The sequence below is a fragment of the Oryctolagus cuniculus genome, chromosome 9, assembly GCF_051225735.1.
Source record: "Oryctolagus cuniculus isolate XC-2025 breed Fujian yellow rabbit chromosome 9, ASM5122573v1, whole genome shotgun sequence".
Lineage (NCBI taxonomy): Eukaryota > Metazoa > Chordata > Mammalia > Lagomorpha > Leporidae > Oryctolagus > Oryctolagus cuniculus.
In genome coordinates this window covers 103662719-103680594 of record NC_142875.1, presented here as the reverse complement: position 1 = coordinate 103680594, position 17876 = coordinate 103662719, and the positions used below count along the sequence as shown (strand labels likewise).

The 17876-nt window shown below is 46.6% G+C and overlaps 1 protein-coding gene across 1 annotated transcript in view; it reads right to left on the bottom strand.

Annotated features, from left to right (window-relative positions):
* VWF (von Willebrand factor) overlaps positions 1–17876 on the bottom strand; it is a 152537-nt gene that overhangs the window by 37450 nt on the left and 97211 nt on the right. Inside the window, 4 exon segments of the mRNA NM_001329088.1 lie at positions 1579–1778; positions 5258–5599; positions 5795–5987; positions 7503–7723. Of these exon segments, the coding sequence (NP_001316017.1) occupies positions 1579–1778; positions 5258–5599; positions 5795–5987; positions 7503–7723 (956 nt within the window).

Below are 17876 nucleotides of genomic sequence, written 5' to 3'. Positions count from 1 at the left end.
CCATTTGGGGAGTGAACCAGCGGATGGAAGATCACTCTCTGTGTCACTCCTTCTCTCTCTCTGTCTAACTTTGCCTCTCAAATAAATAAATAAATCTTTAAAAAAAATTGTTCCTATATCCAAAAGATGGCAGCAGGGCTGGTGTTTGGCCTAGTGGTTAAGATATGATTAGGACACCCACATCCCACACTGGAGTGCATGCAACTGAATCTCACCTCCCAATTCCAGCTTAACATGCACCATGGGCAGCAACAGTGAGTGAGTTCCTGCCATCCACACGAGAGACCCTGGCTGCTGGCTGTGGCTGAAATGTAGGGAGTGAACTAGCACATGCGAGCTGCTCTCTCTCTCTCTCATAAATAAATGAGAGTGCAAGGACTTTATAACTCAATGACTCCCAAGCAAATGAGCTCCCTACAAAAAAAATTAAAAGATATATCAAGAGTAATTTTGTGGGGTGGAAAAGAGCACCATCTTTGGAGTCAGGAAGACTTTAAAATTCTGAGTGCAACTCCCATGCCTTCACTCACAAACTGTCCCCGAGCAAAGTCACCAGCTCGCGAGGTCTTGGCTCCCCCGCAGGCACTGTGTGAGTGCTGATGAGTGATGTAGGATGTCCTGGTATATTCCATGGAATCCTACTCCAAAAGGGTGTTACAGGCACTCCATGGGCACACATGCAAGCTCCATGGTCAAAGAGGCTCAAGGAGAAAAACCCTCTTAAATATTTGCAATGCACATGAGAACATTAAAACCCTAAAGACACTTGCAACAAAGAAACCAGTTTACTTACGTTTGGCTAATTTTCTTTAAACACACTCGACCACAACTAGCTGTTAACACCTTGCCAAATACATCTTTGAGGAGCATAACACACACCTAGCGCTTAGCACCGTCAAGGTCACACCATACTTCATCCATGGAAGACTTGAACATATAAAATTCACGTTCTTCTCCCTTTCCCTCCTCTGTTCCTATATCATTCTACTCACATGAGCACAATAACAAAAATAATAGCAACAATGTGTGACCACACTTTGGTGCTTGATCCCACAGCTAATGCAAGATAAACCTAGACGGGCTGGTACTGTGGCGTAGTGGGTAAAGCTGCCGCCTATAACGCCAGCATCCCTTTGGATGTCCTGGCTGCTCCACTTCCCATCCAGCTCCCTGCTAATGTGCCTGGGAAAGCAGCAGAAGATGGGCCAAGTGCTTGTGCCCCTGCACCCATGAGGGAGAACCAGCTGGTTTTCTGGCTCCTGGCTGCCAGCTTCAGTCTGGCTCAGTGCAACCGTTGTGACCATTTGGGGAGTGAACCAGCAAACGGAAGACCTCTCTCTCCCTCTCCTTCTCTTTGTAATTCTGACTTTCAAATAAATAAATAAATTGTTTGAAAAAAAAAAGACCTAGTGTTTGAGCTGAGATCTGTGTGAACCCAATGCCATCACTCATTGTTGACTCCCTGTTCTGAAAGGGTCCCTTTAAGAGTTGACCCTGCTGCCAGGGTCGCGGGGGGTCTACGACTGGTGAACATGTCTCCCTGCTGACCCCATGGCGATGAGAGAGCAGGGCTCCTACCTGGTGCCGGACTCCGTCCTCCCCAACGCACTGAGTGCAGGCCTCCTCCGGGACGCAGGTGCCTTCCAGCACGAGCTGGTGCGGGGGGCAGAAGCAGCCTTCCACGGGGTGTTCCCCGCAGGAGCTCACGTTGCCATCACAGTGCCTGGGGCAGCCGTGCTCACAGTGCTTGTACACCAGCGAGCCTGGGCAGGACATAGCTGCGGACAGAGAATGCGGTCATGCCACAAGGCCCTCCCCAGCCCGCGGGAGGCACGGACAGTGCTGCTGGTTCCAGGCGCGGGGTCACCCCACAGACCTGCGGCAGCGGGGGATGGCGGAATGTGCATGGGGTAGCTCGAGCTCCTTAACCATGGAGAAAAAGACCACACCCAAGTAAGGGCAGAACACAGAGGCAAAATCCAACTTGCAGGCCAGACCAGCTGGAGCCACCTCCCTCTCCAAATCGAATCCCAAGGAATTATGGAAATCTACGCATCCTTAGCAAGTTCTGCAGTCTCTTCTCATGAATACGGGTGTGCCTGATGCTTTCAGATCCCCCGATGATGAAATAAGGAATCCACACTACACAGGGCTGCCCTGGGAGAGAAGCTAGGAGGCACTCACTTGTGTCCTGAGCCTGCCCCATGGCTCTCCTGTCCTCATGGTGCCAGGACAGGTCGGGGAGAAGACCACCAAGGATTTGGGGCACCCAGGGCTTTTCTCTGCATGCGCAATGAAAAGCCAGAAGGTCCATGAAGCAATTAGTAAACAGAGAAGGCGCCTCGGGAATTTAAAAGCTGACATTCACCCCTTGATCAGCAGGCAGAATGAGAGGAGACTGTATCATCCACACAATCCAGAGACGCAGAGCTAGGCTGGGCCACATCCCACACTGGAGTGCTGCTCCAAGTCCCAGCCATGCTGCTTCCCATTCACTTTCCTGCCAATGCATCCTTGGAAGCAGTGGATGACAGATCAAGTGCTTAGGCCCCTGTCCTCTCTCTGGGAGACCCAGATGCAGTTCCAGGCTCCTGGCTCTGGCCTGGCACAACCCTGGCTAGTACAGGCATTTCTCTCTCTCTCTCCCCTCCCTCCACCTTCCAAGTATATGAAAATAAACATCTTTCTTCTTTTATTTTTTTAAATATTTTAGATGGGTCACGGTGGGCCAGTTTTCAGAGGCACTCATAACTTTTTTTTTTTTTTGACAGATAGAGTTAGACAGTAAGAGAGAGAGACAGAGAGAAAGGTCTTCCCTCCGTTGGTTCACCCCCCACATGGCTGCTACAGCCGGAGCTATGCCGATCCAAAGCCAGGAGTCAGGTGACTCTTCCTTGTCTCCCATGCAAGTACAGGGGCCCAAACACCTGGGACATCCTCCACTGCCTTCCCAGGACGAAGCAGAGAGCTGGACCAGAAGAGGAGCAACCAGGACTAGAACCCGGTGCCCATATGGGATGCCGGTGCCACAGGCGGAGGATGAACCAAGTGAGCACTACACTGGCCCCAATAAACATCTTTCTTAAAAGAAGAAAGCCAGGAGTTGCCATTGTGGTACAGTGGGATTAGTCACTACCTGCAGCTCCAGCATCCCATACGTGCACTGGTTCAAGTCCCGGCTGCTTTGCTTCTAATGCAGCTCCCTGACAACACTCCTGGGAAGGCAGCGGATCATGGCCTAAGTGCTTGGACCCTGCCACACACATGGGAGACCCAGATGGAGTTCTAGGCTCCTGGCTTCAGTCTGGCCCATCTGTAGCAGTTGCAGTCATTTGGGGAGTGAACCAGCAGATTAATATATATCTCTCTCTCTCTGTCTCTCTCTCTCTCTCTCTCTCTCTCTCTCTCTCTATATATATATATATATATATATATATATATATATTCCTCTTCCTATATTCCTCTTCCTATATTCCTCTTCCTCTCTCTGTAACTTTGCCTTTCAAATAAATTTTTAAAAAAATTTAAATTGGGGCCAGTACGGTGGCATACTGAGTTAAGCGTCCACCTGCAGTGCTGGAATCCCATATGGGCGACAGTTCTAGTTCCAGCTGCTTCACTTCCTATCTAGGTCTCTGCTATGGCCTAGGAAAGCAGCAGAAAATAGCCCAAGTCCTTGGCCCCCTGCACTCATGTGAGACCCGGAAGAAGCTCCTGACTCCTGGCTTCAGATTGGCGCAGCTCCAGCTGTTGCAGCCATCTGGGGAATGAACCAGCAGATAGAAGACCCCTCTCTCCGTTTCTCCCTCTGTAACTTTACCTCTCAAATAAATAAATAAATAAAATCTTAAAAAAAGAAAAGAACAGAAAAATCAGAGCTCAAAGGAATTTAGGGACTACCTAATCCAATCTTATTCTAAAATGTGGAAACGGAGAAAGACCAAGTGAGCAGCAAGCCATTCAAGAGAAGGGCATAGCTGAGCCAGGCCCAGGCTGCCCCATCCTCCAGCCCCAGGCGAGATGCCTGCCTGCACCTGCTGATGATTTTCCACAAGAAAGAGTCAAGGCTTATAGTTAGTGACCAAGGATGCTCGGCTTTGGGGTTCTTTTCACTCCAGCACCTTGGAAAGGCAGGATCAAAATTTGACTCATTTTCACATCCCTACATGTCCTTTATTTTTTTACTTACTTGAGAGACAGACAAGAGTTCCCATCTTCTGGTTCATTGCTCACATGTCTGCAATGGCCAGGGCTGGGCCAGGGCCAAACCTAGAGACTCACTCCAGGTCTCCCAACTACAGAGGTGCCACTGTCTCCCAGGGTGTGTATTAGGAAGAAGCTGGAGTCAATTTCTGGGTACTCCAATATGAGACATGGATGTCCTAATGGGTGCCTTAACCACTAGGCTAAATGGCCTCCTCTCTCCCTTACATTTTAAATGATAAGTAAGTGCCAACTCCAAGTAGGGAAGCTGACCTGGGAACGGAGCTACATACACTAGCAAACCTGGGGCATTTGTGAATAAGAAGCTCCCTAAGGGAGCACATGTTTGGTACAGAGGTTAAGACCCTGGCTTTGGACACCTGCATCCCTATCAGAGTGTCTGCGTTCAAGTCCTGCTTCTACTCTCAGTTGTATGTCTCCTGCTAACACACAGGGAGGCAGCAGGGATGGCTCAACTAGCAGGGTCCAAGCCACCCATGTGGAAGACCTGCTCTTGTAACCTGCCCCAGTCATTACAAGCACGTTGGAGAGTGAGCCAGCAGTTGGAAACTGTGTGTGCATGTGTGAGTGACTCTGTGTGCGTGTGTGTGCATGTGCGTATGTGTGTGCACATGTGTGCATGCCTCTTGAATGAATAAATACACTTCTTGGTAACCAAATGGCAAAATTCCACTCACACCTCAAAATCCTGGTCTGCCATGAACTACTCTATGAATCTTTCCCAGAGCTGGATGGAATTCCAAATTCCATGTGACAGGTTATACCGTACTGTGCTAACTTCTGTACATGTCTACCACATTCAATCACATTTGTCTGAACTACAGAAAAACTAACAGAAAAAAAAATTACACTTTAATTTACATAGAAATTCTACACCAAAAATTCTGCATCTACCATCTCATTTGATCCCAACTAGAATCCTCGGTAGTAGGAAATAGAGGAACTTTGGCAGGTAAAGAATCTAAGGCCGGCAGAGGCTGGGGGCGCCCACAGTGGGGCTCCAGGGTTCTGAGGGGCACTTCCGGAGACTCACCGCAAAAGTCAGCTGTCCTCCAGTCAACACAGACCCCGTTGGTCCGACAGAGGTGGGCGTACGAGGCAATCACCTCACACACTCGCTCCCGGTTGCAACTGTCCTGCTGGCAGATGGCGTAGAACGTGGCCGGATCAAGGACTTTGTGGCACTCAGCAAACAGCGCCGAGAGGAGGACCTGGCAGCGGGAGCTGTCAGAGACCGGACACTGCTCCTCAGGAACGGGCTGGCACGTGTGCCCTGGCTGCTGCACAGTCCAGTCCTGGATAAGCCTCTGCAGGTCCCTGGTGGCTGTGCCATCCCTCAGCACGAAGTCATTGGCCCCATTCTCATCACAGATCCCTGGCAAAGCAAGGAAAGACGACGTGAGCAGCCACGGAAGCCAACACACGGATGCTAGAGACTGTCATTCTCTTGCCACCCCCACGAGGGCCGGAACCTCCCTATTGGCTCCTTGCCACTGGACCCAGAAGTATAAACCCCCAAGAGAGGACAGTTTGCAAGTGTAAGTGAGTTGGGGGAAGAGCATGTCTGTACCGCAGAGACCATACGTCTTCGAGGCAGAGGACTTGGGGCTGAGCTGCAGCTGGAACTCATTGTTTTGTGGAGTGAATGCAAAGATGTGGCCGAGACGGGGGAATCTCACTTCATGCATGATGGTGCCGTAGACGCTGACCTCCACGTTTTCCCGCACATACGGCATGGGGACCAGTCTTCCGTTCACCGTCACCTGCCCAAGGAAGAAAAAGCTGACCACCAGTCTTGGTAACGAAGAATCCTAGAACCTCATTCTTAGCTTCCTTGGTAATTATTATTACGAACATCATGATCAGCATCGTCGTTGTTTAGTAAGTGGAGACGGATACCGGGAGAAAGAGCTTCTATCTGCTGATTTACTTCCCAAATGACCACAACAGCCAACACTGGCCTGGGGCCAAAACCAGGGGCTGGAACTCAATCCAGGTCTCCCAGGTGGGTGGCAGGGACCCTACTACTTAAACCATCACCTCTGCCTCCCAGGGTCTGTGCTGGTGAGAAGCTGAAGTCAGGATCAGTGCTAGCAATTGGAGCCAGATGCTCCAGTGCGGAACGTGCGCATTTAACCGCTAAGCCAAACACTTGCACTCGCTGGCTAGCTTCTTCCTGAAGTTCCTGAGAGTTCCTGCACATTTGTCACACTCAACTGCAGGTGTAGCCACAAACTCTGACGTTTGTCAACAGCTCTGATAAAACAGAGGAGCTTGAAAAGGCTTGGAAGGAGCATAGACCATTATAAACCGTTCAGATGACCATGCGTTAGAACCGGAGCCAGGGGTTCCGGGGTGCCCTGGAGTCCACTTGATTCCTTCAAGACAGGCTGGGAAAGTGGCCTTCTTCCAGCTCCTCAGGCCCCTGTCTCGAGGAGCATCTGATAGGACCTCTCAAAGTCTTTTCTCTGTGTCCTGGGTGCGTGCCCCTAGAAGCATTTCCTTTGGAATTCCCATCACGCATCATATCAAAGATATTAAAATGCACTCACATCCGGTGATGAATACATTTTTTGTTGCAAAAAATTTTGGAAGGGTTTATATTTATCATTTCGATATTGCATTTTTTGGCTATGAGTGACTCATTTAATATATGAGTAGCTATGATTTTTCAGCAATTATTGTTCATGTTCAGAAACTCTTGCAAAGTGAGAAAATCTAGCCGACAAGTTGTTTTCATGCAATGAAATATTTATGATTTCCAAGTGAACAAGTAAAGAAGTTGGCATAATGTAACCTTTTGTAAATATTTAATCGAACATTTATTTACATCGGTTTTGCAGTTTTCTTTTCAAATTTTGGATTCATACACTTGGTTCAGGCCCTTAAATATCTTCCAAGGCCCTGCAGTAGGCCCTAAATATTTCCCCCTGGAAAGCTCACAGGCCTTGGGCACTGGGCTGTTAACACCTACTGGGTAAACAGTCTTTGTGCCAATCCCAATTCTCTCCCAGCGCCAGAAACTGGCACTAAATTCACAATTTAATGCTATCTAAAATTGATTTCCTCTTCCAATACGCGCCCAGAACAACATGAAATTGTGCCAAGACAAAGGGTCTGGCAACAAGCCCCTCGTCGGGAGGTGGCGCTGTGCTCCTCACGCAGAAGGCTGGTCCCCACCAGGAGCACCAGCTGAGCAGCCCTATGCACCGGGTCCGCACGGCTTCCCGAAGCTCTGTCACTGCTCTGCCACGGGGCCCACGGGACGCGCCGCTCACCTCCATGTCACTGTGGAGCTCGATCGCAAGGCCACCGTGCTTCACCTCAATGGATTTCATGCAGGTCTGTGTCATCCCAGGGCTGCAGGCACCGTTCCGGAGAATCACCTCCAGGTCCTGTTCCTGGTTTTGGAACAGGACGTAGGAGCAGCTGCCGGTCAGCTTGAAATTCTGCCCGCTGAAGGTCACGATGTGACGGGTGGAGCTGCCCATGCACATACCTGGGCAGGAAGAGAAGAGGACGTGTGGGACAGCCACTGACCTCCCATACTTGCTACCTCCAAGAGGCAAGTGTGGCCAGAGTACACATGGATAGACATGGGCCTGATCTGGCCCTCTGAGGTCAGGTGGCTCAAGTTCTGCTGTTTCACACATCAGAAAGCTTGGACTGAGATGTAACAGGGCATGTCACTCATGCTGTTAAGTATTTTCCTGGAGAGGGTTTAGAAGGACAAATATCACATCAACACATGGCAAGTTGCAGAATCAGACTTCCAAAAGATGGAAATGTGCAATGCGAATGAGCCACTCTGCAGGGACACCTTGGCCCAGGAAACAAAGTCAGTTCCCCCGGGGGCGTCAGGACTCGTTGATATCACAGGGCACCAGGCAAGCTATGAGCTCACTGCAGAGAAAACTCACCTAACAATCCACGGTGGGCTCTGCTGCTGCGTGAGTAATGCTACAAGTGGTCCTGCTGACCTAATCCCGTAAGAGATCACACCAGAGAAGCAAGGCCAGAGCCAAAGAAAATGTTTGGGTCTCTGTGCTCCCTTCTTTGACCCTCATTCCTTCACATAATCAGTGGATTCTCAAGGTTCCTATTAAAGCACCATTTGAGAACACTAGCCATTTTGCCTCTGTGGAAGAGGATTTGGTAAAAAATCTCCATCTGCAAGGCACCATGGCCATAAATGATTTGAAAGGCAAACTTGAACCCAGGGGGAAGCTGGAGGTAAGCTTTCCAGATAGACCAGGACCACAGCCACGGTGAATAAAGAACTGAAAGGCAGATCCAGTGGAGCAGTGAGGCCCCAACGATGTCCCTATAGCAGCTGGGGGCACTGCCACCTGTCCGGGAACGTGTCACCGGTCAGTTCACCAGTGACGAATGATGGGTTTGGATGCAGCACCAGTCAAGAGTTGAGCAGCCTCCCCAGAAGTTCCTCCATCCCAAATCCCTATGCCTTTGAGCATCAGTCAATTCCATATGGCAAGACTACCTGCCTGTGGCCTGCTGGAACCCACAGAGCCAGTGATCCCCCACAGTCCAGTTGAGACGGTCAAGTCAGTGCCAACCGGCATAAGAACGCAATAAAGCATAAGACAAAGAAACATCGAGCAGGTTTCTGAGAATGGCTAGGCCCACCGTGAGACCCACTTTGGCAGTGGAATGAGGACATTTTCGGGCCACAGAACACAGCACTGAACTCTGCCCTGCCTCCCTGGCTTGCACTGAGACCCTGGATTAATTGCTTCTCTGATCCTCTCCCATCTCCTCTGCATAATGGGATTATAACAGAGGATATCCAAGTTTAAAATAACCACAAATAAAAAAAAAGGAGAAAAACACAGCAAGTTCCACTAGGTTTTGTCAAGAGCAAGCACAGCCCAAGGCAAACTGTAAAGAAGAGAGAAGAAGAGCACAAACCACAAGTTCTGAAATGTCTTGAGAGCTGTCACCACCACTGGAGAGCCCAGCCCATCCTGAGTGCAAAATATCGCCCAAGAATCCCGACGGAGCGGAGTGCAGCAGAGGCTTCAGATACACACACCGCCACGTGACCACCTCAGGAGCAGGGCTCTTCAAGAATGGGGAGTGTTTGGCAATTTAGTGGTGACATAAAAAAGATGCAAATGGGGAAACTTAGGGCCCAGGAGGAAAAAAAAGAACTAAAAGATGAGCAGATGCAGGCATACACACATACACATAAGCTACTAGAGTGGCAACTTTTCTGCATTGGTAGACGCGAGGATCATTAAACCAGAAATCTTGCAGAACCCCAGAGCCACAAAATGAACAGGAAAAAAAAAAAAAAAAAAAAAAAAAAACTAAGCAAGTCTATGGAATTTACTTTTGAAAATCAGAAAATGAAACATAACTACCACGACACAGAAGAAAACTTAATTCAACTCTCAAACTAAATTAAGTAGACTCAAATGTTTGCAAAAATGAAAGCCACCTTGAACCAGAATTTCAAAAATTAAGAAAATTGGGCAACACCAGAAAAAATAAAAATAAAATTGATTGAACTCAGGCGGGGAAAAGAATGAAAAAGAATAAAACTTAGAAATGAAGCCTAAATTGTAAGAACCCAAGGGACACAAGAGAACAAAATAAAAACTTAATAAACAGCATTGAAGAAAATCAAAACAACCAAGAAAATGAAAATGAACTCAATGGGTTAAAGAGAAAGTAATAAAAATGTAAAACAGGAACAACAACAAATAAAGTCCTTGAGAAAGAGAAACAAAACAATAGAATCAAACTAACATTTAAAGACTATAACCCATGAAAAGATGCTGGAAATGAAAGAACTAACTCAATGTACTAAAAACATGTGCCACGTGTCTGAAAAGATCCACCCAGAACTGTCAACAGTCAGACACACAACAGTATAACCATTAGCCTTCAGAGATCAAGAAAAACTTCCCCTGGCCTCCTGGAGAAAAGATCCAATAACTGAGGGGGGTTAGGGAGAACTGGATCGGTATCAGAATTCTCAATGAAACAACAGAGCCACATTTCCCAGAAACTCAGTAAAAGAAGGTTGCCACCCAGAACTTCCCCCCCAGGAGCAGGCGTCTGGCATGGTGGTGATATGCCTGCATAGCATATCAGGTGCCTGGATTCCAGTCCCAGCTTCCTACGAATGCACACCCTGGGAGGCAGTGGTGATGGTTCAAACATTTGGGTCCCTGCCACCCACGCAGGAAACCTGGATTCCATTCCCCGCTCCCAGCTTCTGCCAGCATTTGCAGGCCTTTGGGGAGTGAACCAGGGCACGGGAGCTCTCTTGTCTATCTCTGCCTTTTAAATAAAATAGATATTTTTTAAAAAAAGGAATTTTATGTCCAGCCAAGATGCCCTAGCAACAAAGCAACAGAAAAAAAAAAGTTTCAAATACACAAGAACATACAGAATTTGGTACCCATAAGCCAGTTCAAGATCCAGCTGCTCCACTTCCGATCCAGCTCTCTGCTGTGGCCTGGGAAAGCAGTGGAGGATGGCCCAGGTCCTTGGGCCCCTGCACCCACGTGGGAGACCTGGAAGAAGCTCCTGGCTTCCCACTTTGGATCAGCGTAGCTTCGGCCATTGCGGCCAATTGGGGAGTGAACGAGCAGATGGAAGACCTCTCTCTCTCTCTCTCTCTCTTTCTCTCTCTCTCTGCCTCTCCTCTCTCTGTGTAACTCTGACTTTCAACTAAAATAAATAAATCTTTAAAAAAAAAAGTTATGAAAATAAGACTAAGTTCCATAAAGCACAGCTATTACAAACAACAATCTGACCACAGTGCAATAAAATTAGAAGTTTTTCCTTAATTTTTAAAAAGGATCTTTAACTTGGAAATTTAAAAATATATCACATAAATTTGGAATAAAAGGGTAATACAGACATTTACAACATTCCTAAAAAAAATAAGGATCATAAAAATGCTACATATCAGGCTTATCAGGATGCCTTTAGAATGATGAGAGGGAAATTCATAGCACTAAATACGTCCATGAAGGAAAACGAATGAAATTCCCAGTTTCAACAAAACAGAAAAGCACAGAAATAGTAAACTAAAAGACAATTCAAGGAATCAAAAATAAAATAATACAGATAACAGAAATCAATGAGGTAGAGAATTAAGAACAGTAATCATAGTGAACAAATTGAGAGCTTGTGCAGGGGCTGGTGTTTCGGCTGGTTTTGTGGGTTAAGCTGCCGCTTGTGAACTCAGCATCCGATATCAGAGTGTCAGTACAAGTCCCAGCTGCTCTGCTTCTGATCCAGCTTCCTGCTAATGGGCCTGAGAAAGCACCATATGGTCCAAGTGCTTGGGTTCCTGCCACCCATGTGAGAGACCAGGATGGAGTTCCTGGATCCTGGCTGCAGCCTGGCCCAGCACTGGCTCTTGCGGCCTTTTGGGGAGTAGAACTACAGACATAAGATCTCTCTCTCTCTCTCTCTCTCTCTCCCCCTCTCTCCCCCTCTCTCTCCCTCTCTCTCCCTTTTTCCCTCTCTCTCCCTCTCTCCCTCTCTCCCTCTCTCCCTCTCTCCCTCTCTCCCTCTCTCTTCCTCCCTCCCTCCCTCCTTCCCTCCCTCTCTGCCACTCTGCTTTTCAAATATGTAAATAAATAAATCTTTTTAAAATAGCTTATGCATATCAATTACTTTGAAAGAAGTAGATAAAGTTAGCAAGATTTAAAGAAAGGTATCCTCTACAGAGTTTCCAAAAAAAAGCTCAGGTTTCTAAACAAGAGGTAGATTACCTGGGATATAGTCTAACCCCAGGAAAGCATGCTCTTTCAGTCGAGAGAGAGGAAGCTACAGTATTTATAGGATCACCACAGACTAAAAAGCAGATAAGTACATTGCTGGGAATGGCAGAATTCTATGGAATATGGATTCCAGGATTTGGATTCCAAGCTTTTGTATGAAATTTTAAAAGGCCCTGACACAGACACACTGCGCTGGACAGAGCTACAAAAGGTGTTCCAAAGGATTAAAGAGCCTTTAACAGAAGTTCCAACATCAGGAATTCCTGAGCGAGCCAGTCATAGAAAGGTCCTCCTCAGATCAGTGGCAGCTTAAATGGACGAGACCGTCCCAGGTGCTACTGAGCACGACTACATCAGTAAAATTAGGGTTAAACTTCTACCTCTTGAGTCTTCACAGGTGAACTCAAAAGACACGCCTGATTATTCCTGTGCGCCAAACTTAAGTACCTCTTCAAAAGCAAAAAGATAATTAAAGCTTTTGCTTTTGTCACATCAAGACTGCTGCACCCTAAGACAGACATGCTGTACCTGCCTTTTTGGTTCTCTCTGGGAACCATTATTGACAATAAAACTCCTAATGGGTTCTTCTATTATAATTCTCCATGCTCAAGCTAAATGTTTTTTATAATCTGCATAAGGGTAGCCTACCACTACCCGCTCTCTGGGAGACAGTGAGATATGTTCTTTCCAACTTAAGGGGCTGGTCTTGTTCAGGTTTTGCTTATGCTGATTGACAAATTTATATGTTTCAGACTCAGTGACTTCTAAGAATAACTGACCATACAGAGCACATAGCCATTGATGGGGACTGAAAATCCTCCAGCTCATAAAGCAAATCTATTAAATGAGATAGACCAGAGACTCCCACACCCAGGCCAGGCAGGGCCTGCACTACACCCCTGATAAGCAGGAAGCAGCTACAGAAGATAAGATGATTGTATACCCTTCAGCATCCCTTAAGATCAAGGTCTGGAGTCTCTGAGGGGGAAATGGTACAGGCAGGCAGATAGGATCAAATTGATTAGATTTGTGAGGTGGAAGACCATGCCTTCACGCTACAGCCCCTGTGTGCCTCACATCCCTACCTGACCTCACCTGTACATCTACCTGCCAATCAGTCTACGTAACCACGCCCCTTTGGAAGTGAATAAAAGGCCTGGAACATGGTGAGCCTTCCCCTCGTTACCCTGTGCCCTCTGGCTCAGCCTTTTGGCCTCCGCCCTGCCTCTGCTTTGCCGACCGCAGGCTTGTTCCACGTGGCTTCTGGCCTGCTCTCTGCCTGCTGTGGACCCAACTTAGCTTCTAGACTTCTTTCTCCCCTAATTAAAGCCCTCAGTTTCCGGTGCATTTCTCTCAATGAATAAAATGCTTAAAATCTTTTTAAAATTTTTTTTAAAAAAGAGTATCCGCCACAAAACAAAACCAGGTGCATTGTGATGTACTGGGTAAAGATGCCGCCTGTGATGCCAACATCCCAAATGGGCACCAGTCCTGGCTGCCCCTCTTCCAGTCCAGCTCCCCACTGTGGCCTGGGAAAGCAGTGGAGGATGGCCCAAGTCCTTGGGCCCCTGCACCCACATGGGAGACTGGGAGGAAACTGCTAGCTCCTGGCTTCGGATTGGCACAGCTCCGGCCGTTGCGGCCCACTTGGGGAGTGAACCAACGGAAGGAAGACCTTTCTCTCTGTCTCTCTCTCACTGTCTGTAACTTTGCCTGTCAAATAAATAAATAAAATCTTTAAAAAAAAGAGAGAGAAGCAAGATATTTAACCACCTAGTACCTCAAGGAACTAGAAAAAACAACTCAGTCTAAAGATAGCAGGAGAAGGGAAATAACAGATTTGAAGAGACATAAACAAAATAGAAAATAGAAAAAAAAATGGTGAAACCAAGTTATTTTTTTAAAAAGATCAACAGGGGCCGGTGCTGTGGTATAGCGGGTAAAGCCACCGCCTGCAGTGCTGCCATCCCATATGGGTGCTGGTTCAAGTCCTGGCTGCTCCACTTCCAATCCAGCTCTTTGCTATGGCCTGGGAAAGCAGTGGAAGATGGCCAAGTGCTTGGGCCCCTGCACCTGCATAGCAGACCCAGAAGAAGCTCCTGGCCCCCTGGCTTCAGATCAGCTCAGCTCCAGCATTGTGGCCATTTGGGGAGTGAACCAGCAGATGGAAGATCTCTCTCTCTCTCTCTGCCTCTCCTTCTCTCTGTGTGTAACTCTGACTTTCAAATAAGTAAGTAAATCTTTTAAAAATAAATAAATAAATAAATAAATGAAGATCACCAAAACCGACAAACTATTAGAAGGACTAAAAAAGAAAAAAGCAAATAAAATCAGAAATGAAAGAACACACGTCAAAACTGGTTCACAGAAATAAAAAGGATTCTAAGACACTACCGTGAATGACCACACAACGATGAACTGGATAACCTGAAGAAAGGAGTAAATACCTAGAAACATGCCACCTCAAGACTAAACAATGAATACACAGAAAATATGAACAGATCTATAGCTAGTAAGGACATTAAATAACTCATCAAAACCTCCCCAAAGGCCCAGATAGCATCCCTGAAGAATTCTATTAAACATCTGAAGAATTAATGTCAATCACTGTCAAACTCTTCCAAAAAGTTGAAAGAGGAACACATCCAAACCTATGTCATGGGTCAGACTCACCCTAATACCCGAGCCAAAGACACTGCCAAAGAAGAAACCATAAACCTACACTCCTGATTAATATTAATGCAAAACTCCTCAACAGAATGCTAGAAAAATGAATTCAACAGGACAATTAAATGCTCATATGCCATGCCCACACGTTCAACATATGAACATTAATCACTGTGACACACCACAAAAAAGAAGATAAAGTAATATGAAATAATGGTTAAAAGAGGGCTGAGATTGTGGCACAGTGAGTTAAGCTACTGTCTATGACACTGGCATCCCATATGGGCACTGGTTCAAGCCCTGGCTGCTCCACTTCCAATCCAGCTCCCTGCTCATGTGCCTGGGAAACCAGCAGAAGATGGCCCATGTGCCTGGGTCCCTATCACCTATGGGGGAGACCCAGATGGAGTTCTTGGCTCCAGGCTGCTGGCTTTGGCCTGGCCTCAAATTACAGCGATTTGGGAAGGGAACCAGCAGATGAAAGCGCTCTCTCTCTCTCTTTCCCTCTCTCTTCTCTGTAGCTCTGCCCTTCAAATAAATAAAAATAAATTGTTTTAAACGTGGGATACTCCTTATCAGCATAACAAAGGAAAAATCACATGATCATCTCCGCAGATGCAGAAAGGGCATTTGTCAGAATTTCATCACTAAAACATTCACCAATCCAAGAATAGAAGGAAATCATCTCAGTGTATAAAGACCTTTTATGAAAAGCCCACGGCTTTGTTCTCAATTGTGAAAAACTGGAAGAATTTCCTCTAAGTAAAACCAGGAGCAAGGTCAGGATGCCCGCACCCTCACCATTCCTATTCAGCCCAGTCCTGGAAGTCCTAGCCAGTGCAATTAGGGTACACAAAGAAATAAAAGGCAATCAAAGGGGGAAAAAAGAAGCAAAACATCTTTGTTCACAGATGACATAATTTCATATATAGAAAACCCTACAGAGTCCACAAAAAAAAAAAACTGCTAGAATTAATAAATAAAATAACAAAGTTGTAGGATACAAAATCAATGTACTAAACCAGTTGTACTTCTATACAATCACAACTACCTATCCACATAAAAAAGAATAAAATTGGACCCACATCTTATAGCATACCCAAAATGAACTGAATACTTAAACATAAGATCTGAAACCATGAAATTACTAAAAGAGATGGGACATACAGCGCGAAGGGGGCACGGGGACTTTGTAACTTGGTCTTGGTGATTTTTTAAAAGATCTATTTATTTATTTCAAAGTTAAAATTACATAGAGGGGGAGAGAGATCTTCCATCAGCTGGTTCACTCCTGAAGTGGCTAGGGCTGAGCAAGGCTAAAGCCAGGAGCCAGGAGCTTCAATCAAGTCTCCTACATGGGTGGCAGGGGCCCAAGTACTTGGACTATCTTCTGCTGCTTTTCCCAGACCATTAGCAGGGAGCTGGATGGGAAGTGGAGCAGATGGAACACAAACCAGCACCCATATGGGATGCCCGCATTGCAGGCAGCAGCTTTACCTGCTAAGCCACAACACCAACCCATGATTTCTTGAATATGACACCAAAATCATGGGCAGCAAAAGCAAAACAGACAAATGAAACTACATTAAACAATAAAGCTCTGTGCTGCAAAGGAAATAATGAACTGAAAGAAAAGACAACTTACAGCAAGGGAGAAAATATTTTCAAACCGTACATTTATAAGGGATTAATATCCAGACTATCTATGGGACTCTTTCAATTCAGTAATATCAAAAAGCAATTTTAAAACAGTCAAAGGACTTGAGGAAACATTTCTCCAAAGGAAAAGTCAGCAGGTGTATGGACAAATACCCAGCATCACTGATGACCAGGGAAAGGCAAATCAAGACCACAATGAAAGTCACCTCACACGTGTTGAGATGACCATTCTCATAAACCAACCAACCAAAACACTACACAATGTGTCAGTGAGAAGGTGTCATTGGCACCCCTGTGCATTGTTAAGGGGCAGGGGATGTCAAATGGGGCAGGAACTATGGAAAACAGTCAGGAGGGTCCTCAAAAAATTAAAAAGTGGAACAATCATGTGACCCAACAATCAAAATCTGTTCCCGAATTAAGGGGATCAAGGAGACATGACAACCAACTAGAATGTGGGATTCTGCATTGAATCTTAGACCACGAGGGATAGGATATTAGTAGGATAAATGGCAGAATTAGATGCTGATCATTATACTATGATTACACATGGGAACTTCAAACAGTCCACAGAAAATGAAGTTAAAAGGTAAGTTTATTCTGGAGCAAAATAAGTCAGCTTTATTCACCTCTCTTCTCTCCATGCTCCACGCTGGAAGAGAAGCTCCCCACACCCCCTTTCCCAGAGGCAGGCAGCCCAAACTGGGGCTAGGGAGGTGCTGCAACGCTGGTCAAGTACAAAGTTGTGATTACAACACAAGAGTGAGCATCTCATTACCAAGGGAGACTTGGTTTTATGACTTAAAGCAGCATGGAATTCTTGGTGAATAAAAAAAAAAAAATATCATGAGGTTAGACAGAGTCTCCATCTAAGGTGGGGGTGGGAACCTTATCCTGCTAAACACGTTCTAAAAACAAAGTGAGCTATGCAATAGTATTGATGACAGAAATTATGCCCGTTCCATTCAATGATCGTGATCCTACTTCTGTGTAGGATCATCGTAAACGGTCACTTCTCCCAAACACGAGACAGAGGATTAACCCATGCCCCTAGAAGGAATGCATGAGACAGACCTGGCTCTGCCCTCCTCTTTTTTTTTTTTTTTTTTTTTTTTTTGTGACAGGCAGAGTGGACAGTGAGAGAGAGAGAGACAGACAGACAGAAAGGTCTTCCTTTGCTGTTGGTTCACCCTCCAATGGCCGCACTGCGCTGATCCGAAGCCAGGAGCCAGGTGCTTCTCCTGGTCTCCAATGCAGATGCAGGGCCCAAGCACTTGGGCCATCCTCCACTGCCTTCCTGGGCCACAGCAGAGAGCTGGCCTGGAAGAGGGGCAACCAGGACAGAATCCGGCGCCTCGACTGGGACTAGAACCCGGTGTGCTGGCGCTGCAGGCAGAGGATTAGCCTATTGAGCCGCGGCGCCGGCCTTTGCCCTCCTCTTAAAGCAGGCCACCAGGTTGATGTGCTGTTGATGTGCACCCAACCGATGCAACCATAGGTGTGATTAGAGTTTTTCTGGGTTATCTGTTTGACTGCTCTGCTTCCACTGCTATGCCCCAA